The sequence below is a fragment of the Arachis ipaensis genome, chromosome B04 (genome assembly GCF_000816755.2).
Source record: "Arachis ipaensis cultivar K30076 chromosome B04, Araip1.1, whole genome shotgun sequence".
Lineage (NCBI taxonomy): Eukaryota > Viridiplantae > Streptophyta > Magnoliopsida > Fabales > Fabaceae > Arachis > Arachis ipaensis.
The window spans coordinates 131,012,820-131,036,001 of NC_029788.2; the positions used below are offsets into that span (position 1 = coordinate 131,012,820).

Below are 23,182 nucleotides of genomic sequence, written 5' to 3' on the forward strand. Positions count from 1 at the left end.
TCATCATATTTAGTTGCCATTTTAAAATGCAAGTTGATTTCTCGACCTTTTTTTTCCCAATATAGATATAATGTAAATTTCAAAGGCCAAGCACCTGAATATTTTAAAACTAACTTTTATTTATTTATTTATTTAATAACAATGTAAGACTAGTTTTATGATATTTAAGTAGAAATAGTTCGCAAAATGGCCTCGGGTAGGCATCAATAATGCTGACGCAGAAAAATCTAAAATATTATTATTATGTAACATTTCAGCATTTATCACCTCATACATAGCTCTTAATCATCCAAATAACATGCTTGACTTTCATATCAGAAAATAGAACCCTCAACCCTGAATAACAATCCACTTTTGCTTAACTTATACTCAAGATGGTTATATTTATATACTACTTATGTGCAGAAAATGGAACTTCATGGAGCCAATACAGCACACTCTTGTCAAATAGCAAATCATTCAGAAATCTGAATTGACAAATCGATACATTCACAATTTTATAAGTGGAGTTCACATGCTAAATCTCATACTAAAGTGTGACATTCTGTGTATACAATGCACGACCTATTACATTGTTTCCAACAACCATCAACGCATAGAAGAAAAAAAAAAAGAAGAAAATTGAAGAATCAAATATGGAGCCCTTAAACTAGATATAACAATGATAGCTCCATGCTCTTGATCCATATAATCTTAAATGGCCAAGAAGAAAATTGAAGAATCAAATATAAAACTATCTCTACTATTAAGAAAGGTATATTTAACATTTCGGTCTAAAACATTTATTTGTATCTAGTTCTACTCATGAATCTCAGCCATCCCCTTTTTTTCAGAGTGCAAGAGCTTCCATGTTTTATTACACATCCAGAAAGGGGGTTAAAAGAAAATGGAAGCTAGCAAGTTAAGTCTTCATTTGCTATGATATTTTTATAGAGGTCTAAGAAAAACAGGGCACAGAAACACAAGACTGTTCTCACTGTCCATATCCCAGCTTAAAAATATATCTAAAAGCTAATCCTAAAACTAGGAAGTACGTGAATAAAATCAAGCTGAAAGCCATAAGTAAAATTGTAAAATTTACTCCACTATGGCAATTGTATCAACATGCTACAGGGTTTCATTACCAGATACAACAAAAAAAAAAAGGTAAAAAATAAGAAACTTAACGTGGTTCACTTAACCTACCATAAAAGAAAGACTTGCGAGCACATGCTATATGAACAATGAAGGATTCAAGTGGCAAACACGAATATACCAACTGTAATCCCAACAAACAAAATAATGAAATACTTGCTACTAAAGACCAAACTGAACTGACGAATTAACAATTAGTTTACATGTTAAATCTCATACTGATGTGTGATATTTTGTGTAAACATGATAATGTAACCAAGGAAATATTGAATAAAGATAAGGCAGATAATATAAGAGGGGTTTAGCTAACATGTGTCCCTTTAGGATATAGGTTACATTATTCTATAATAACTTTCTTAATTAGTAACTTTAACATGGGCTCTAAGGAAGGGCACATATTAGATAAACTCATATAAGAGATTCTATTATTACATTTAATACGAAAAAGATATTGGATTTATCTAGAGGAAATTCAATTTGCACTTTCAAATGTTCCAGTTTTTCACATTCATTGTTGGAAGGAAAATCATACTTTAAAAGCAAACGGAAAATAAAATAAAATTCTCTAGAAACTTCTTCCACTTCAACTTGCCAATCCTACCCTTTATTTACAATAGAATTAAGTGTCTCGGTTGTTCAGTCAATCTCTCCAAATTCTCTTTCCTTGTTTGACATCTTTCTGATTCTGATGGGCTACAAAAAAGATCACTACTACATTACACATGAAAAAAGAAATATCTTAGAAGTTACAACCCCTCACCACAAGATTAGGCTTTAGGAAGCAAGATAATGATCAATGATTTCCTAAACATTGATAAATTCAAATTTCCCCATCCATAGACAAAAGTCAAATTTGATTGGAACTTAATGCGAAATGCATATTAATCATTACATTTTCATTAATCACAATGCAATGAAAAATAACGGGAATAGCTTGGTGCAAAGCATAGGAGAATAGTTTACATACTGTTCTTTTTCATTTTCTTCTAGTTATCCTTATTCTTAATGTCACTAGGGAGTGGCAAGAGACTCTCTGAAGGTTGTGGTAGGCTTAGAAAATGGGGGGTTGAATCTATGCCTTCCTTTTAGTTGCTGTTATGACCCTTTTTAAATAAAATTACAATTCTGATTCTGTTTGAACTCAATAGTGAAAATTTATGAGACAAATTATTTTTGTCTCATGAATATCAGAAAACAGAACATGGCAAAGAAGAAAAAGCTAACACCAGCATGTATCCTAGTTCGGTTGCCTTGTGCTATGCAACCTACATCCAGTCTCCTCCACAACTATGGAAGAATTTCACTATAGTTAACAGTATTACATACACCAATTTCACAGGATTGACCAAATCCTTTCACACTCAAGTTCTAACCTAACTTGACATTGGCTATGCTAATACCTAACTATTCACTTTTAGTGCTAACTCAACTAAGAAAGGGATACCTCACATGTACAAGATACAAGACATAAACATACCTAAAGAAATCAGAAAATAACTCTAGGCTTTTCTCTCAAGTGTATCTCTCAGCCTTTTTCCACTCATGGCTTTTTTTCTTAAGCTTTCTCACAATGCTTTTTCTCACAAGAAATTACAGAAAGATAAACTTAGAAAAGTACATTACAATCAGTAAAACATGAAGGAGATTGACTTCATCAGCAGCCTCTTTGTTATGTGCAAAACCAGATTCGCAAACCTCAGATGCAGTTCTTCAGTATTGGCCGAATGCTTCTTTGAAAGAAAGCATTATCCAAGTAGAGGAACTTTTTTACAGAACACTGTTCTCACACTCTGGTTTTCTCTCCTTGCTTTCTGAATGAATAGCCAGCTTCTTTTATCTCCTTGCATGTTGCTGGGTTCTTCTTCCAAGGTCAACACCTTGAGCCTTGAGCTTTACCAACCCACAGATTCACTTTTTCACCTTAATCCTTAGAGTAGAAACTTTGCTTCTGACTCCTTCATCTTGACCGAAAGCCTTAAATCAGTAACCATAGAAATCTTCTCATGGTCAACTTGATCTTAGCCATTGAAAGACTACTTGGTTTCCAAGTATCACTTGTAACCGTAGATGTGAAGCAGAATAGGGCAGAGAACAACTTTCCCTTGAATGCCATTTTCGGATAGAGCAGAGAATTGGAAAGAAGGGAAGAAGATTCGATGCAAGCAAGATGAGATGGATTACCTTTAACCTAAGCTTGATTTGGACTAGATTTTCTGCTTTAACTTCTGTGCTTCAAGTTTCAACTTTCTCTCTCTTACTTCTTTGGTTACTAGCTTATGGAGGAAGCTTTTTCTCCCTTTCTCTTTTTTTCTTTTCTGAAGTCTTGATTTGACTTGATTAGAGAGGAGAGGAACGTTGCTTTGGTAAGAACAAGATGGAGGGAGTTGAAATCAATTCGGGCTTGGATTGGGTATCCATTTGCTTGGCCCGTTTTGATTTCTCAACTTTGATTCCTTTTGGGCTTTGTTTATTTCATTAACCCATTAGCCTTGTTTTATTTTCCATTCCATTTAGGCTGTAATTCAGATTTTGGCCTGCAGCAATTTTATAAATAATTAGTAATATGCAATTATAATTAATCAACACTAATTATTTATTTGCCCAAAAATAATGTTTTTCATCACTAATTAATTTAGTTAATTTCTTAACTCAACATTCTCCATATGCACAGTAACGGTTCCACAGATGGGAACGGACAACAAAGATTTCTAAAATCCTTGAGCAGGTCTCCTCTAACATTGTATATGAAGTACTCTAGTTTATCATAATCTCTTCCAATAATATCACCATTACTGGATAAGCCCAATGGCAGAAAGACTTTGCAAGGAATCTGATAGAGAGTCCAAGATGAGTGCACTTTATATTCTTTCATCACCTATATCTCAGTGTTACAGCTATCAGATACAAGGCTAGGCAGCCTCCTAGTAGGGTGAGACCGTGACCTGGATAGGGGTATGAACTCGTTCCCAGTTGTTCTGGGGCAGATATCATTGAGAAAGTCCTTTCTTGTAGATCAAAGTAAAGAATAGCATCCCTGAAATCTTTAAGATAGGAAGACACCCAATGAATAGCGCCATTAAAGAACAACCTACGAGAATGACCGTGATAAAAACCCAAAGGGATTAGGAAGTACAGCGTCAAGATTAATCCATGAATTGGTTCTCATGGACAAGCATTCCAAGTGATCTTCTTGACTTTCAGAATCGCTCCAAGCTACAACAACTCAGTAATCATCCTGTGATGCATCATAACCAAATCCATGTAGACGCCAACCGTATTTAAACCTAAAGTCAAAGTACTTATATGGAACAACATGAGAATAGGATATTCTTTTGTTGAATCCAGTCAGTGGGTTCCATGCCACAAGAAAAAGTGGAGGTCGATCCAAGAGAATAAAGCCTCTGCAGGATCCCACGACAGCAAATTCATAAGGTGGTTTCTTCTCGAAAGGGGGACACACCTTTTTTTTGTGATGCATTATTGTCATATAAGTAAACCAAGTAAGCCATAGTGGGGTTTTCTATTAAGAAGCATATCTTGTTGGCAGCGGAAGAGTGGTGAAAATGAAATTCCGCAAAGTCAGGATCAGAAATTAGAGAGTACCAGAGGTTGAAAACGCACCTGAGGCGAGCGAAATGTCTGATCGGCACCCGCAATAGGATTATGTGAATCAGGTCAAGAGGGAGGATGTCGTGAATGCTATTGCTCTTGTCATTCATCGTCTTCTTCTCCATGGTGGATTGCTCTTTTGCTTTGTTCACCGTGTGCTTCAGCCTCTTCTTCTTATCCATGCTTAAATTGCTGAGCTTTTCGCAATTCATATACCAATTCACTCAACTCCGGTCCCAGGGACTTGAAATTGCCTTCAAAAAAATCTAAGGGAAGGGTCGGTTTTGGATTGGCCATTCGAAAAAAAAAAAAAACTTTTTCTTTTAATTAATAAAAAGTTTAATTTATTTTTTAAAAAATTAAATATAGTATTTTTAGATTTATTAAAGAGTAAAGTATCGTTTTTGTCCCCAACATTTGGATAAGTCTAAAGTTTTCCCTCACGTTTCAATTATCCTAATTAAGTCCTTAATATTTTAAAATTGATTCAATGTTGTTCTGCCATTAGGGATCAGAATTAACGGCGGGACAAAATTGAGACGATTTTAAAACGTCAGGGACTTAAATAGGATGAAATCATTGGGGACAAAAACGATATATAAAAATAAATTTTAATTTTATCCTTCAATAATATCTTGTTTTTTACATAGTATTTAATTATTTTTTAATCACATCTAAATAAATTACATTTAATCACATTACTTTCATTCTAAATAAATAATGTAATCAGTGGCGGATCTTGAAAAAAATCACGCCTTTCTCCTAACGTGAACTACAATTGAGGAGAGAAACCAGCTAAGGTGTTTCGAGCTGTGAAGCGGTGAAGCCAGGCAAACTGCCGCCGCGTCAGTGCTCCCTCACCGTCGCCACCGCTAGTGAATGCACTTGTTTCGGTACATTTTGTATGCAAAACATTATCTTAAGAAACTAAATTACATTTCATATTAAATTTTTGTGGTTTAACATACAAGATTACAAGGTAATTAAGCATTAATTTATTTTTATTTGGGTCTGCCATAATTTGCTAGAGAACTACTTAAAAGTTAAAACTAACCGCACTAACACCAGGATTAAAAAGAATAGTGTATATTTTGTGTATGTAGTTGATGAAATTAAACATCTTAAGTCTTGCATAGCTAAATTTACTTGTACATTCATTACTTCATCTTTGGTCATTAAACAGCCAAATGATAAAAATATAGGAGCAAGCAAATTAAGTAGTTTTTTCTGCTATGATACTTGGGTAGAGGTCTAGAAAAAATAGGAAAAATAATAAGAGACACTAGACTGGTATTAGTGTCCACAACATAGTTTACAATGCAGAATTTGTAACAATTCTAAAAGTTATAAAAGCATATACTCAAGACAGATAAATTTTTATATTTCATGTGCATATATTTGAACCCTAAATACACAATCTAAGTGTGTGATTGTAATTGTGTATATGATCCCTCATTGCACACTCTTAACACATCAAAAAATTTAATCAGAAAACTGAATTGAAAATCTACAGCATATAAAAATCTATTTCATTTAAAAATCAATATTGTAGAGAATATATAAAAATTGAAAATTTTATCCAAGTATTCTGTCATCATCAGGCAATAAGTATAAACAAGGTTAAACGGATATGCATGAAGTATGTTGATTTGATTTGTGAAAACGGGAGAATTTTAAGAGAACTAAATGGGGTACTAAATGTATCTGTAACACGTAGTTCAGATAAGCACCTCTGCCTCTATATCAATTTTTTGGTTAATTACCAAAACTTTTTGATCGGTCACATATTAATTATTTGTATGACATTAAGATAAATTTTATGAGTCTTATTTCATTGTGATGTACCTAATAATATTACAAAAGATACACATAAGCTAAACATTATTCATAGTGTTGCCAAAGCTAACATCTTAACTGAAAGTATACAATCAATGAGAAAAGGTATATTTATGTATAGCACTCAGCACAATAACGAAGCATAGTGCATCAATGCAACTTGATGCACAATGCATCTTGCTCAGTACTTTTACATTAATCACAAAGTAATAAAACCTAGCAGGAATAATGTAGTGCAAAGAATAGCAGAATAGGACTTATCCTTTCAAAACGTGTTTAAGTAGTTTCAGTAAACACCTCTGCTTAAGATACTATATATCCTTAATTAAGCAGTAAGTTTTATATAAGAGTTTCCATAACAATAAGAATTAATAATCTATGGTTTTAAACTGTAACATGTCAAGTTTTTTTTGAAACATTTTACATATACCCCCTAATTTTTATGAAAATACCTAAACTACCCTTTACCCCTTTTTCTAAACCCTAACCCTCTCCTAACACACACACACGCTAACACCAACGCTTCTCACTCTCTGGAACCACAAGGAAAGAAACAGAGGGAGAGGGAGACGGAAGAAGAGAAGAGAGGGGGGAGAAGAGAGACCGCACGGCAAGGCTTGGTCATGCCGCCGCATTGCTGTCGCGTCATTGTCACAGGGGAGAGAGAGAGATGAGCCCGCACACGAGATTGCGACGGAGAAGAATGGAGATGTACCGCCATTACCGTCAGGCACCGTCCTGCCTCTGGAGCCAATTGGAACCTTTGCCGTCGAGTCACGCCGTTGCCGTAATTGTCGTCGCTACGGCGGCAAGCGTGAGGGTCGACCAAGGAGAAATAGGTATGTGGAGGAGGGAGGAGCTGTTACGCCGTCGTCGAGTTTCGTGCTCTTTCATTCCATTCTACTTCAACCTTCCTCACCTTTTATCTTGGTACTCTAGTTTGGTTTCCTCGGTCCCTTAGGACCAATTTGTGAGTAGGCTTTACATTTATAACCGTTACATTTTTTTGGTTTATGCTATTCTGAGTTTTTAATTATATTTACAAATCTATTGTTGAAGAACTTTGATTTGATTAGAATAATTAATTTATTACAATTGAAAAAATATTTTTATGAAGTTCATATCTTAGAAATTTTACATGAGACTATATATATTTGATGAAGTTTTATATTATTTTAGAACATTTGATTTTACTTGAAAATATACTTTTGAAACATTGAAGTATTTGTTAGTACTTATTGACTTTGAAATTGTGAAATGTGTTTGAAATTATTTATGATTGAAGAAGTTATGAGTTGAGAAAATATTTCTGATGAAAAAGTATTATCTGATTTGATTTGATTTGATTCGATATCTTATATATTTGAGAGATTGAAAATTCATTGTATTTGAAACTCTATGTTTTGAATTGGTTTGGGAGGCTCGTATTAGAAAACCGTAGTTAACGGCGGTTATGACGTTAACTTAGATGCATCTAACTCAGACTCCAGCTAGCAGGAGTGTTGCTAGCCTAACGTGTAGGCCACACGTTAGATCTGATATTCCGTTAGGACACACAAGAGGAAAGGGCTACCCATAGAGGTGGAGCCGCCCAAGTGTGGACTTTTGATTTAATTTCTGTATGAGAACTCCCTTATTGATTCACTTATTTATATAAATTATTATCTTCTAACCAAAATTATGTTTATATGGTCTCATGTGAATTATAGATGTACTGTCTAGTCACTGGGTTGCAAAACTCACTCCGTTTTTCTAAAAATATTTTTCAGGAATAAATATTTGAGTATGTGAGCCTTTCTATCCAAGAGTAATGATCTGCAATGGGTATCTATTCGTTGTTGAGTTCTTAGACGTCATCTGCTCCATATGTCACAGGTATTTTTGTCATCCTTGTCTTCTGGTTCTTGTCATCACGAGTCATCTGTCGATTCTTGACACCTCTTTCCTCTTCTTTATACCCAACCTTGAGTTATTATTTGGTAGCTTTTCTTGAACTTGCTTTTGCAATTACTTTAGTTTCGGTTTTGGTTCGCGATTCCTGCCTTGTAGCTAGTTCTAATCTTCCTCGTTTTTGTGAATATTTGCTTTAATCTTCTTCATTTTCATGTTGTTTTCTATGGTTTCTGATTTCAAGATTTCATCCATTATCTAAAAGATTCGATATGTTTTTGCTGTGAATTATTATCTTATTCCTGTTATAGAATTGTATTTAGATTTGTGGATTATGGATTTACTTAGCTACTGATTGAGACGCTTTGTTCTGGATTTTGATAAAACAAGTTTGTTCTTCTTATGTTGATGATCTTTGAAGTTAACATAATTTGAATCACTCGTGATTTTTTCTTTCGAATCAATAAAATAAAAAAAAAAAACTGTTATTCGGTTGCTCAGGTAGAAGAACTACGTGACAAACATATGTATGGAGTGTTATTCTTGTTTGCTAGATTGGAATTATAATTTTCTCTGTTTAAGTGGCAAATTTTTTTATGAAGTGTTAGCTGATTTGAAGATCTTTTCCGATCTGAAAGTTTGATTGAGCTTTTTGTTTGATAATTTGTTCTGCTATGGTTTTCTTTGTTGAACATGGCTTTTCTTTCAAGGGCACTATTTCTTCTGGGACCTTCAAGTTCTTCCCTTTTCAATCTTATGATTCCTTTAATTCTAAAATTTTTGGATTTCAACTTTGACTCATTTTGCTTATGCTCTGTACTGACAGCGCTTCATATTTTTCATGGTAAGAAAACTCAAAATAGCATGCAAATTATGGGGCATGAATTTTGTGCATAGAAATTTCTGTGTAGTAGTCACTTCTTCAAAACCCGTGCTTTCTTTTTTCTTTTCCTTTTTCGTTTTCCTATTGGTTGGTGCTGCTTTGGATTAATACTCTTACCTTGCTGTGAAAAATAACTCAAACCAGTTTAGTTTATTGTGTACTGAATGTTGTATTGAATTATGAAAAAGTTCTTTCTTTCCTCTTTCATTTGTTTTTCAATCATGTTCTGAAATCTAAGTTTTTTTTGTTGTTTTTCAAAACCCGAGTTGAGCATTGTTTTGAATACCTTTCAAAAGTTTTGAACTTATACTTGTTTTCATTTATTTGTTTGATTTTTGAATACTATAACATTATTTATTTTATGGAAAAGTGCTTTGAATGTTCAAGCTTCCTTCCTTTATAGACCTTTGTTTTAATCAATGCAAGTTTTACCCTTGTGCTTCTACAATGCTTTGCTTGCTTGGATTTTCACTGAAGACCCTTTACTCACAAGTTCCTAATTCGTTTACTGATTTTCGGCTGTTTCCTTGTTTCAAATTTACGATTCAAAAAAAAAAAAAAAATTTTGTTTAAAGTTACTTTACCTTGTACAAGTTAACCATGTTCTGATTTGAACCTTGAATTGTTGCATATGTTGGGAGTTCTACTGTTAAGTGTTATGTTAATGGGGTGCATGGGATAATACTACTATTTATATTTTTTTTATCACCATGAATTAATTGGTGAAAAAAAAAAAGAAAAAAAAACTTTTTTTCTTTTCTTGTTGTTAATTCTTACGACAAAAATATTGAGACGAACCACACTTATCATGTCTCATGCCATTCATGTGATACAGTTGCTTTTTGGTTTTTGTATTTTGTGTATATATTTAAATGCTATTCTTGTGAATTTTTTTGGCATAGAGAAGACAAGAACTTTTGACTTAAAATAGAGATTCACCAATAAAGCTGCTATACTTTCTAATACATTGAAATTACATCCTTCCCGATTTGTCTTGCCAGGTTTTGTACCTTGATTTTGATAATCTAAGTGATACTTTTACCTCAATTTTATTACAGTATTCTTAATGTTAATTTTGCCATTTTGACGGATTTTTTTTATATTCTGATAACAAGGTAATAAAATCCAGCATGAGCTAGATGTTCTTTAAAAAGCTACAAGCCTACAATTCGTATATATGAGAACTCAGGACAATGTATATGAAGAGAAAAGTGATGAGTGAATTCCTACTATGATTGAACTCAAAATGTGATTATATGACTAATATTAATAGAGATCATTGGGATTTTCTAAGTAACAAGTCAATTTCTTTTGTGATTGATTGGACTTATGAGTTTCTTGATTTGTATGTAGTGATTATTTTTGTGTTTCTTAGTCGGGTTGTAATTTTGTCAAAGACACTGTATAAAAAAAAAGGGGGTTCTTTTTTTTATGATATATTTTTCAAGATACGACAAGAATTTCGGAGATATATTTTTTTATATTTAGATCCAATATATATATATATATATGTTTGTCTTTAGTTCAGTGAACTATTTATGAAGGTGAATTCTCTTTTTGGTATTTTATCTTTACATGAAATATGATCCCATACCAATTTTCTGAAATTCTTTTGCTATGTGCTTGGGTTATGTCAAAAGCAAAAAAAAAAAAAAAATAGTTATGGTAACTGATCTTAGTGTGTTAATTGCCAATACTTTAAATTTTAGTTTTATTATTATCATTATTTGATATGTGAATTTATTTGTAACTTAATACTAAGTCTAATTGCATGATTATAGGAAATCACATTATTGTATTTTACCAACAGTGACCATAATGAGTTAAATACCTAAATGTATATGTAAATTGTCTTAAAGGACAACGAGAAGATCAATTGCATTTCTTGTCATGTTTTACATAATCTATTTACTATTTTGAGTTAGGAGATATCAAATTTTTATTGACATAATTATTTAATGTCCAAAGTCATGATAATAATCTCAAAGGTACTTAGTTGAAGGTTTCTATTAAAAAAAAAAAGGAAAAAGAAGCATACTAATTTTTGGGATAGTTACTGTTTTCGATTTTTTATGACGGTTAAGTTGCCTATTCTAGAATGTGTTGTTATATTTTTAATTTGTGTTTTGCTTTGCTTTCTCTGTTGTTGATTTTGTTTTTTTGTTTATGCATATCCTTGCTTGATGGTACACCTAAGTGTCCTCTAGGGTTTTTGAGGGAAAATATTTGCATATGACCCCTATTAATCTTCAATTCATAGACCTTTCATCTTTTGTTTCAACTTGAATTTGTTTGACGTGATAGTATTTATGCTTTTATAATTTCTTTTGAAATGTTCGTCTCATATCTTTTCTTCGAGATTGTGAAATTATTTTCTCTTAGTTGTATCTGTTGTAGATGGATATTCTACATGATTGTGTTCTTAATCATTCTCTTAAATCATTGTGAACACTGCCATCGACTTTAGTGGTCATCTCTTGTGAGCTATGCACTCCTATTCAACTTGAATTTGTTTCGACCTAATACTCTATCTTTCTTTTATTGTTTCTATCGAAATTTCTGGATTCAGATTTCATTGTTAAGACGTGATTGGACTCTCTTTCTAGCACACTTCGTTGTTTCTGAACATCCATGTTTAATTGCGATCTTACACATCCTTCCGAATTCTTGCGAACATCATCTAAGATGCTTGTTCTTCTCTTCCTAAGTTTTGTATTCCTTTGAGTAAACTCGAGATTCTATTGGTTAAAGTGTAATCTCTAGATACAGCGAGCAATACGTTAGTTTTAGGACATGGCGACGTCAAGAAGATTATGAAGTAAGAGTATTTCGAGGAGGAAGTTAAGGAGATTTTGGTACAAGTTGAAAAGTTAGTCTTGATATTTGACTTTCGGATTTAATTTGGGAGTGATGGACAAAGAGAAAAGCGCCATATGTGTTTGACTTATCAAAAGAACAAGAGTGTTAAATGTCAACCGCATCTTTTTAACACACACCTATGTTGTAATTTTTGCACCCGATAATACTTCTTTCTCATGTTTGGTAAAAAGGCTAAAACCATATAACATTTTTTCATACTGTATCAATTTTCGAGGGCAAAAAATTTTTTTAGGAGGGTAGAATGTAACATCTCAAGTTTTTTTTGAAACATTTTACATATACCCCCTAATTTTTATGAAAAATACCTAAACTACCCTTTACCCCTTTTTCTAAACCCTAACCCTCTCCTAACACACACACACGCTAACACCAACGCTTCTCACTCTCTGGAACCACAAGGAAAGAAACAGAGGGAGAGGGAGACGGAAGAAGAGAAGAGAGGGGGGAGAAGAGAGACCGCACGGCAAGGCTTGGTCATGCCGCCGCATTGCTGTCGCGTCATTGTCACAGGGGAGAGAGAGAGATGAGCCCGCACACGAGATTGCGACGGAGAAGAATGGAGATGTACCGCCATTACCGTCATGCACCGTCCTGCCTCTGGAGCCAATTGGAACCTTTGCCGTCGAGTCACGCCGTTGCCGTCCTGTAGGCTATTAGATTCACTGCCATTGTTACTATGGTTGTTCTATGTTATTGATACTAGGGCTGTTGTTGAGGTTGCTGCAATGAGAAATCGAAGTTGTTGCTACTACCTCGGTCCGAATTTCGTGCTCTTTCATTCCATTCTACTTCAACCTTCCTCACCTTTTATCTTGGTACTCTAGTTTGGTTTCCTCGGTCCCTTGGGACCAATTTGTGAGTAGGCTTTACATTTATAACCGTTACATTTTTTTGGTTTATGCTATTCTGAGTTTTTAATTATATTTACAAATCTATTGTTGAAGAACTTTGATTTGATTAGAATAATTAATTTATTACAATTGAAAAAATATTTTTATGAAGTTCATATCTTAGAAATTTTATATGAGACTATATATATTTGATGAAGTTTTATATTATTTTAGAACATTTGATTTTACTTGAAAATATACTTTTGAAACATTGAAGTATTTGTTAGTACTTATTGACTTTGAAATTGTGAAATGTGTTTGAAATTATTTATGATTGAAGAAGTTATGAGTTGAGAAAATATTTCTGATGAAAAAGTATTATCTGATTTGATTTGATTTGATTCGATATCTTATATATTTGAGAGATTGAAAATTCATTGTATTTGAAACTCTATGTTTTGAATTGGTTTGGGAGGCTCGTATTAGAAAACCGTAGTTAACGGCGGTTATGACGTTAACTTAGATGCATCTAACTCAGACTCCAGCTAGCAGGGGTGTTGCTAGCCTAACGTGTAGGCCACACGTTAGATCTGATATTCCGTTAGGACACACAAGAGGAAAGGGCTATCCATAGAGGTGGAGCCGCCCAAGTATGGACTTTTGATTTAATTTCTGTATGAGAACTCCCTTATTGATTCACTTATTTATATAAATTATTATCTTCTAACCAAAATTATGTTTATATGGTCTCATGTGAATTATAGATGTACTGTTTAGTCACTGGGTTGCAAAACTCACTCCGTTTTTCTAAAACTATTTTTCAGGAATAAATATTTGAGTATGTGAGCCTTTCTATCCAAGAGTAATGATCTGCAATGGGTATCTATTCGTTGTTGAGTTCTTAGACGTCATCTGCTCCATATGTCACAGGCAGGATCCACCCATATTTATTTTATTTTATTTTTGTTTGTTAAAAATATGTAATTATTTATTTTAGACATTGTAAATTTATTTAAAATATTTGTAGTTTTCTTATTCAACTTATATTTGAGTCGGTTAGGCTTGCTTGGGGATTATATTCCTGAGCGCCGATCATGGCTCATTTTGGGCCGTGACATAAACCATTCAAATTTAATGTTAGATGACTTAAATGTTTCTCAATAGTGGATTGATTTTCATGTTAAGTTTTTTTTCTGAAATTATGATTTAAGAGTTGGCATAATACTACTTTTATATATATAAATAGTCCTTAATTCTGAAAGTTTGGATATTCTAAATACCAAAAAAATATATATAGAGAAATATTACATAACTTTTACCAAAGAATAATCTTAGAATATTACAATATTTCTAAGAGTTATACCAAAAAAATTATAAAACTCTTTTATCTTTTCTTCTTCATTTATCCTTATTATTTTTACAATAACAAACCATCAAAGTGTACATTAAGTACTTAGTCATGAATACCTCAGCCATTCACCCTTCAGCTAAGATTGATTACTTAATACGTTAAGAAGGCAGGGGAAGTCAAGTCCATGTTTCTCACAAAGCAACTTGGTGGAAATTAGCTGCATAATTATTGAACATGGCTGGTCCACTTATTAATGAATTACAGCTAGCAAGACTTTACCTGCTTGACTCACCAAGTCAATCCATGAAGAAAAATCTATACCATAGTTCATGTATTGCTTGGTTTATTCACTTCATTCCCAATTGCTTGTAGTTGTTACACATTTTAATTCTCACAGATGTGAAACTCTGCAAGGACTGTTATCATGGCAGATCATGATGCAGAATCTTGCTCCTCACATTTCATGTATGATGTTTTTCTGAGCTTTAGAGGCTTCACCCGCTACGGATTCACGGATCGCCTCTATCATGCTTTGTGTGAGAGAGGAATCACTACCTTTAGAGATGATGAGAATCTTAGAGTTGGTGATAGAATCAGAGACACTCTTCTTGAAGCCATTGAAAGATCCAGGATGTCCATTGCTGTGCTGTGTCAAAACTACGCCTCTTCAGCATGGTGCTTGGATGAACTTATCCAAATCATGGAGTGCTCTAACAAAGGAACAAAACGGCCAGTTTTGCCAATTTTTTACCATGTGGATCCATCAGATATAAGGCATCAGAAGAATCAATATGACCAAGACATGAAGAAGCATGAAAGCAGATATGGCAAAGACTCGCACAAGGTACAAGCATGGAGGTTGGCTTTGTATGAAGTTAGCAATCTAAGCGGAGAGCATTGTAAAGCGAATCGGTGAGTAACCTTTAGTTCATCAAGTCACCTGAATGTTATATCGTTAGCTTCTATTTTTACAGCTTCATTACAAGTTTTTGAGCTTTTATAGCAACTTTGTTTCATTTATTGTTGGTGTATGTATATAGTTCTTTATATAAAATGAGTACATCTTGAATAGGTATATCTTGCAGCTATGAAAGTGAGATTATCGAGAGTATTGTTGAAGAGGTCTTGGCAAAGCTTCCTCCTGAACCACTATATATTAAGCATCCAATTGGTTTTGATTCTCACTTTGAAGCGGTGGAATCACTTTGGAATATCAAGTCTCATAATACCATTTGCATGTTGGTCATTTATGGAGATGGTAACAAGACCACATTTGCTGGAGAGTTGTTTAACAAGTTCCAGCATCAATTTCAAGCTGCGAGTTTTCTTGATAAAGTCTCTGAAAAATCAAGGGGAGGTGCTGATGGCCTAGAAAATCTCCAAAAAACACTTTTATATGAGATGGGTGTGCATGAAAAAGTTAAGTTGGGAAGCACATTAAAAGGATCTTTTGATATAAAGCAAAGTTTGCGTAATAAAAGAGTCTTTCTAGTTCTTGATGATGTTGATAGTACAGAACAGCTGGATGCATTGGCAGGAGGAGGTGATTGGTTTTGTCCTGGGAGTAGAATTGTTATAACAACAAGAGATGCCAATTTCCTAAGTAATCAAGTGTTACACGGATTCAAGATTGAGAGATATTGCATTAATGAAGGTGAATTTGATAGAATGGAAGCTCTCGGGTCAAATCAAAAGCAAGATAAGGTAGTCGAGGAAGATATGGTGGGCTTTGTGAATATCTTCAATGATGTAACTAAGCAGTTGAAGGAAAATGACTCAGGTGTTGATGTTATCTCCATAATAGGCATGGGTGGTTTGGGTAAGACTACTCTCGCTAAAAAGATTTACAACAATAATGAGGTGAAGAAGTTGTTCCCTTGTTGTGTGTGGGTTACTGTTTCTAAGGACTACAAAGCCAAGGAGCTTCTTCAAAGCCTTCTGAAAGGTTGTGGGTTATCCGAGTCCATTAAAGGCGAAGACATAAGCGCGGATTATCAAAGGAGCGTGGTCCGAGAATTCTTAGAGACAAAGAAGTATTTGATAGTGCTTGACAACATATGGGAGCCTGAAGTTTGGGATGAGGTAGAATGCTTTTTTCCAGATAACAATAATGGGAGTGCAATATTGATAACTAGCCGTAATGATGGTGTGGCAAACTATACAGGATCAAAATCTTACTACCCTCCATTGCTAGATAAAGATGAAAGCTGGAAATTATTCTGCATGAAGGTGTTTAAGAGCAGAGAGTGTCCTTCTAATTTAGAACACATGGGTAGATTAATGGTCGAAAAATGTGGAGGTTTACCACTTGCTATTGTAACCTTAGCAGGAGTTGTTGCTAAGAAGAGAAGACTACCAGTTGAGTGGACGAGAATCATGCGCAACGTCCTGTGGTACGTTGACAAGGATGATGGCAGAGTAACAAATGTGTTAAAGCTCAGTTATGATAGCTTGCCTCAAAGATTGAAGTCTTGTTTTTTATTTTTGGGAGTGTATCCCGAAGATTATGAAATTCCTGTGAAACGATTGAAACAATTATGGATTGCTGAAGGGTTAATACAACCGCCGAAAATAGGAATATCAGATGGTCTAGAAGTAGAAGATATTGCTGAAGAGTACTTGAATGAGCTGGTGGATCGTAGTTTGGTGATGGTGGTGAAAAGAAAGAGTGACGGAGGGGTCAAAAGTTGCTGGATTCATGACCTTCTCCTTGATCTTTGCATATCAGAGAATAGAGCTGAAAAAGGTATAGAGATCTGCACTGGAAAAGACATTCCATCCCTTGACAATGTCGAGACCTGTAGGCTGTCCCTTCGAGGCCAGTATTCGAATTTACTTGAGCAGTGTGATCTCTCCCGCGTTCATTCTTTAATGTGCTTTTGGGATTATTGCTATTTTACAGAAACGCTGTGGATCAATGTAATGAGTTTCAGTTCAGCTCGCATTCTGGACTTTGGAAAACCCTGTTTTGGTTTATCACCAGCGGCCCAGAACTTGGGTACACACATCCATTTAAGATACTTGAGAGTAAATCAGGGTGCATGCGTCGAGGATCATCCTGATCTCATTTGCAGCCTTGCGAATCTAGAAACTCTAATTGTTGAAGACTTTTCTGATAGGCATTTTTTTAAGCTCCCGCATGGAATATGGAGGCTCAAGAAACTGAGACATCTTGAAGGAAGGCTACGTATGACGAGCAAGACGGTTCCACCAAACACGTCGGGAGAAGACTGTTTGCCGAATCTCCAAACTCTCCAACTTGTCACTCTTGAAAAAGGGCTGACAATGTCCTCGATTGCTATTGGAAGATTCCCCAAGCTGAGAAAATTTGGTTTGCGGTGGAATTTTGGAAGTGGATGCACAGAGCATGAACTATTACAAGGCTTGCATCACCTAAAAAATCTAGAAGAACTAAAACTAGTGGACTTTCATGAATTGCCACAAGCACATGAATTTCCCTCCAATATTACCAAGATAACGATAAACATATTAAGTCCTACAGATTGGTTCGGCTTCAACTACCGCTACAGTAGCTTGAATACTCTAGGAGATCTTACCCGCCTCCATGTTCTGAAGGTAACCACACCAGTGCATTACCTGGAGGACTCTCTTCGCTTTGCCGCTGGAAGCTTCCCAAATCTTGAAGTGCTTCATGTGACAATGATGCGTGTCAGAGAATGGATATTAGAGGAAGGTGCAATGCCATCTCTCCAACACCTAATCATGGACCAGTGTTACTTGGATGAGCTTCCAGAGCAACTGTGGTCCTTGAATAACTTGCAAAATGTGCGTGTTGTGGACCCACCTCGAAAATTGGGAGAAAGCCTCCTACGTGTTAAGCCAAAGGATGGTTGTAAGGTCATCTTAGAAGGACAGGACACGGGGTAATTTTTTTTCTTTCCTTTTTTAACCTACATCTGCCTTATTATTAGTCTGTCTGCTGCATGTCTAGCAGAAATTTCTAACTTTTTATGTTTACTAAAAGTTGAAGGTACTTTTCCCCTCCTCTCTCTCACTCTCTCGCACACACACATCATGGCTTAGTTCAATTTTTTCATTTAATTGCAAATTTCATTTTGCCACATTGGGTTAATCAAGCATTTTCTCTCATTTTATTGTTTAGGATACACTTTGCTCTTTGTTTCAAAAGGTTACGTTATTTGTATCTATTATTTAATTACTAGAGAAAATGTTATTAATGCCTATATCAACAAGAATCTTGATATTGATTTTGATCTAACAAGAAAAGCGTCCTTATATTGCTGTTTCTAAAACAAGTAAATTCATCCAAGTTATGATTACTGTCATGTCCTATACCACCAAATAAGAAACTACCGTTAACTTGTTTTATCCATCGTATAAAAAATAAATAATTAGAATACAGCATACCTATAGCTTGTTTATGACATTCTGATGTGATGTAGTAAACGTAATTTGTTTTTTAATATGGTAAAAAAATGTCACATTTTAGCATTTTTATTACAATCGCCAATATAGTGATTAAGACCAAGTGAAACTTTTTAATTAGTTGTTGTATAGCATTCTTTTGCAGTGGTTTATTGTTGCTTTACTTCTATTCATTTCTGTTGAGTTTGCATTACGCATATTCTGAAATATTGCTAGTTACTCTAGTCTAATCTATCTGTCTTGGATTGGTAGTTTCTTTTACATATTAGTTAAAGTGTAGCAGGTTGATGTAAGAATGTAAAATTCAAATCCTTAGTAACTAACATATAGCAATCTGATCAAGAACAACTTTTTGGTTTTAAAGATATTATGATGATTATGTTGTTGAAGAAGAAGAAGAAGAAGAAGAAGAAGAAAATAGATAGCAAGTTCATCAAGAACAATTTTGTGGTTTCAAAGAAGCAGACAAGGCAAGTGCACACAGTGGATTTGCCACCAAAATAGTGTTGTCGCTTACAAGCCCAAGATGTTACATATGTGAAGGATTGAAGAGAGAGATTCTTAGATGGGATATGCGAGAGTTAACTGGAGAGCTGTTCTATTTTGGATGTTGTGAGGTTGGGTCTTAGATATAATCGTGTTTGTTTGGTTTTATGTGTGATGTATTTTTTAAGGCACTTACTCAAATGAAGATGCTAAAACTATCTTTTCATAAAGATACTTGTGTTAAAACTTAAAAGTGTGATTTGTTTATTTAGCTATTAAACTTTGCAATTCATCATCTAATGGTAAAAAATAAGTATATTTATATAGAGACAATTATAAAATCTTCATGGTAATATCCATTATTTTTTTATCACCTTAGTTCATATAAAAGGAATACTCGTTTTCCTCTGTTTCTTAGAGGTTTTTTAACGAGGTTCCTCTTTATCTGTGTATTCTATTGGTGAGTGGCATGATAATGGTGAGTTTCATTTTGTTTTAAGATTTTGTTAATAGTTACCTGTTTAAGCTTGTATAGCTTTGTAGTTTCAGAGTAAAGCTTTTAACATTTACTCTACCATTTGCTGAGAATTGATTTTTAACAATTCACTTTTGCTTGACTTATAATCAAGATGATTATATGCTTATATTTATGTACTTACATGGAGAAAATGGAACTTAATGAGCCAATACAGCTCACTCTTAAAGCAAATAAAAAATCATTCAGAAAATTGAATTAGCAAATCGATAAATCTCAAGGTAGAATTCACATGTTAAATCTCATAGTAAAGTGTGATATTCTGTGTATACATTGCACGACCTATTTAGGGCTGGCAATGGGTAGGGTAGAATAGGGTTTAGACTCTATCCTAACCCTACCTGCGGGTTGAAAACTTTTTTAAAACTCTATCCTACCCTATCCGCAGGTTGAGAATCTCTTAAGCCTAACTCTACCTGCACCATAAAGTTCTAAACCCTACCCTACTCGATCCTACCCGTAGAAACAAAAAAAAATCAAATAAATATAAAATTCAACCATTTCAAATTTCATACATATTAATAAAATAGAAAATAAAAAACTAAGTTCAAATTAAAATTAAAAACAATAAAATCTTAAAGAAATCCAACACAAAATTACAAATAATTTGATCATCAATTAACTTAGTGATTATTTCAAATTTTTATAAGAAGAAAATTGTGAGTACAAGACTCACTTTCTTCAATACATACATAACTTTTACATATATATTATATAATATATTAAGGATGCGGGTAGGGTAGGATAGGATAGGATAGTGTATATTCTAAACTCGTACCCTACCCTACCCTACCTGCAGCGGATAGGGTAGACAACCCTATCCGAACGGGTTGGTTCGGGTTGGGTACCCGCGAGTAAGATATATATTGCCAGCCCTAGACTTATTACACTATTTCTACCAACCACCAATGCATAGAAGAAAAGGCAATTAGCAATGAGAAGTGCTCAACAATTTTTGTAATTTGTAGTCATCAAATAGCTATCAATGATGATTTTAATGGTGTGAGATTTCATCCAATGACTCACTTTTCTTTGCTGGTTACATGCTGGCCAGAATTTAATAAAATTGCTGCCCCTGGACTTTTCCATTAGCAATATAAGCTTTTTAGAATCATTTAAACAGAGGAATTAGCATTGAAAGAACCGAATCTAATGATAGACCAGTCATAGATAATGCAACAAAGGAAATATTGTACAGCGATAAAACATAAAGAGGTAAATCTAAAACTTCAACTGCATACTTAAGCTAAGAAATATTAATTTACTATTATATATAATTAAAAGACATATTGAATTTAACTAGAGGAAACTCAATTGCATTTTCAAATGTTGAGTTTTCCCCAAATATAGTTGGAAGGAAATCATACTTTAAAGCAAAAGAAAAAATGAAAAACAGCACAAGAGTTTTGAGAAACTTCTTTCCAGCTCAACTTGCAAATCCTACACTTCATTTACAACGGAATCAAGTGTCCAAGTTGTTCCCACGTTAGCTCCTAATTCACTTCCCTTGTTTTACCTCTTTGTGATTCTGACAGCCTGCAGAAAAGATCAACCAGTAAAATTCACCACATTAGACATCAAAAAAGAAATAATCCTAATCTCAAGGAACCTCAATGGGAGACGTGACAATGAGAAGCAAGACATGGGTTAATGGACTTCAAATTCACTATCAATGATGAAAACTCACATTTGGTTGCAACTTACTGCATAATCCATACAGCTTATTTGTTTTAAATGAATAATATGCAAGCAAAATTAACAGCAAGAAAATTGTGCAAAGCACACATTACAATTATATACCCTTTTTTCTCTTCTTCTGCTTGATGTTGCTAGGGACAGCCATGAGACAGTCCACATGCACAACGGACCTTATGTGGTTGGGATCACCATAAAGATATTGAACATTAACATGTTTGAGCAGCTCTCCTCTGACATTATATATATAGAACCCTACTTCACCATCTGAAGGATAACATCTTCCAATAATATCCCCATTAGCAGATAAGCACAGAGGCTGAAAGAATCCAAGGGGAATCTCATAGAGGGTCCAAGACGACTGCACTTTATATTCTTTCATCACCCATATCTCAGTTGTAATCTCTTCATAAAAATACAAGGCTAGGCACCCTCCTAGCAGGACAAGACAGGGGTGATATAGGTCTGTTGTTTCTATTGGCACAGATATCTTAGAGAAACTTCTTTCCTTCAGATCAAAGATAAGAATGTCAATACAGTACTCATAAGTAGACCAATGAATAGCCCCGTTACAGAACAACCCCTCAGGTTTCCAATAACCCCAGTACAATGATTTGGGAAGTGCAGCATCAAGACTAATCCATGAATTGCTTCTCAAATAACACAGATCAAAATGGTTTTTGTCGTCTTTATCCTTATATGCTACAACTACTACATAATCATCTTGCGACGCATCATACCCAAAGCCACATAGAAGCGCATCATGGAGAAAGCAGAAGACCTTAACAAGATAATCATAATCTCTATCTCTTGTTGCGGCATTAACCATGTGAGAGTATGAGATTCTTTTGCTGGAATCCGTGAGTGGGTTCCATAGGATAAGAAACTGTGGTTCGTGCTGCAAGAGTACAAACCCTCTGCAGGAACCAAGAAGATGGAAATCAAAAGATGGCTTCTTCATGGAAGGGAGAGAGAGGGCTATTGCATCAACGCCATCATTATCGTCTTGAAGCAGTGCGTCGAGGTCAACTGAGTAAGCGTGAGAATTGTCTTGGAGGAAGAGGCATGTAAGAGAGGGTGCGAGAGAGAGGTCAAGATGGGATTTTGCGAAATTGGGATCGGAAATAAGAGTGTTCCATAGCTTGGAAACGCACCTGACGCACGCAAGGTGTTTGATGGAAACCCTCAGTAAGATTTCCCGTATCAGCTCCAGAGGAAGGAGATCGTTGAAGCTCTTGAGCTTCTTCTTCTTCTCCATGCTCGATTGCTCCATTTCTATTGGTCCCATTGTTTGGGTTTTTGGCAAGGAAGAAGGTTCATATGCACATCCCCTCAATCCGTTTATAAAGACGAGAATTTTCCCGCGTATTCAACTAAGTATCTTTTAAGAAATGGTACAATAAATATTCAGTTTTTTATTACAATAATTTTAAAAAAATTAAAACAAACACATCTAAAAATTATGAATAGATTTAGTCTCTTCTTAAAATTAAATAACATTCAAAATATAAACTAAATAAAATAAAATTTTAAATTTTAAATTTTTGTTTCATATTTAATATATTTAATTATTAATATATTATAATTTAAATACATATCTAAAAATCAAATTATTCAAAATTCAAAATTTTTATTTAAAATTCTAA

At 34.3% G+C, this 23,182-nt stretch overlaps 3 protein-coding genes across 9 annotated transcripts in view; 1 reads left to right on the forward strand and 2 right to left on the reverse strand.

The window, feature by feature from the left end:
- Positions 710-23,182, reverse strand: part of LOC107635563 (F-box/kelch-repeat protein At3g23880-like) — a 40,563-nt gene continuing 18,090 nt past the window's right edge. The window contains exon 2 of the mRNA XM_016339057.2: positions 710-1,827. Within this exon, the coding sequence (XP_016194543.1) occupies positions 1,743-1,827 (85 nt within the window). The 3' untranslated portion in view covers positions 710-1,742. The remainder of the gene's footprint in view (positions 1,828-23,182) is intronic.
- On the forward strand, positions 7,454-19,639 carry LOC107635561 (putative inactive disease susceptibility protein LOV1). 7 transcript variants are annotated; one of them, XM_021122173.1, is made up of 6 exons: positions 7,454-7,549; positions 8,349-8,454; positions 12,936-13,087; positions 13,887-15,325; positions 15,499-18,297; positions 19,185-19,639. In XM_021122173.1, the coding sequence occupies exons 4-6, from the start codon at positions 14,838-14,840 to the stop codon at positions 19,243-19,245; spliced, it is 3,348 nt and encodes a 1,115-aa protein (XP_020977832.1). In that variant the 5' UTR covers positions 7,454-7,549; positions 8,349-8,454; positions 12,936-13,087; positions 13,887-14,837; the 3' UTR covers positions 19,246-19,639. The 7 variants fall into 7 exon arrangements, with proteins under 7 accessions (XP_020977832.1, XP_020977833.1, XP_020977836.1 ...); XM_021122174.1 differs by having other exon boundaries at positions 12,936-13,047; XM_021122177.1 differs by lacking the exon at positions 12,936-13,087 and having other exon boundaries at positions 15,499-17,159; positions 17,316-18,297.
- Positions 21,256-22,894, reverse strand: LOC107635564 (F-box/kelch-repeat protein At3g06240-like). The gene is made up of 2 exons (XM_016339060.2): positions 21,642-22,894; positions 21,256-21,377 (listed from the first exon to the last, which is right to left on the reverse strand). Exons 1-2 carry the CDS (start codon positions 22,822-22,824, stop codon positions 21,340-21,342), a joined length of 1,221 nt encoding a protein of 406 aa, XP_016194546.2. The 5' UTR covers positions 22,825-22,894; the 3' UTR covers positions 21,256-21,339.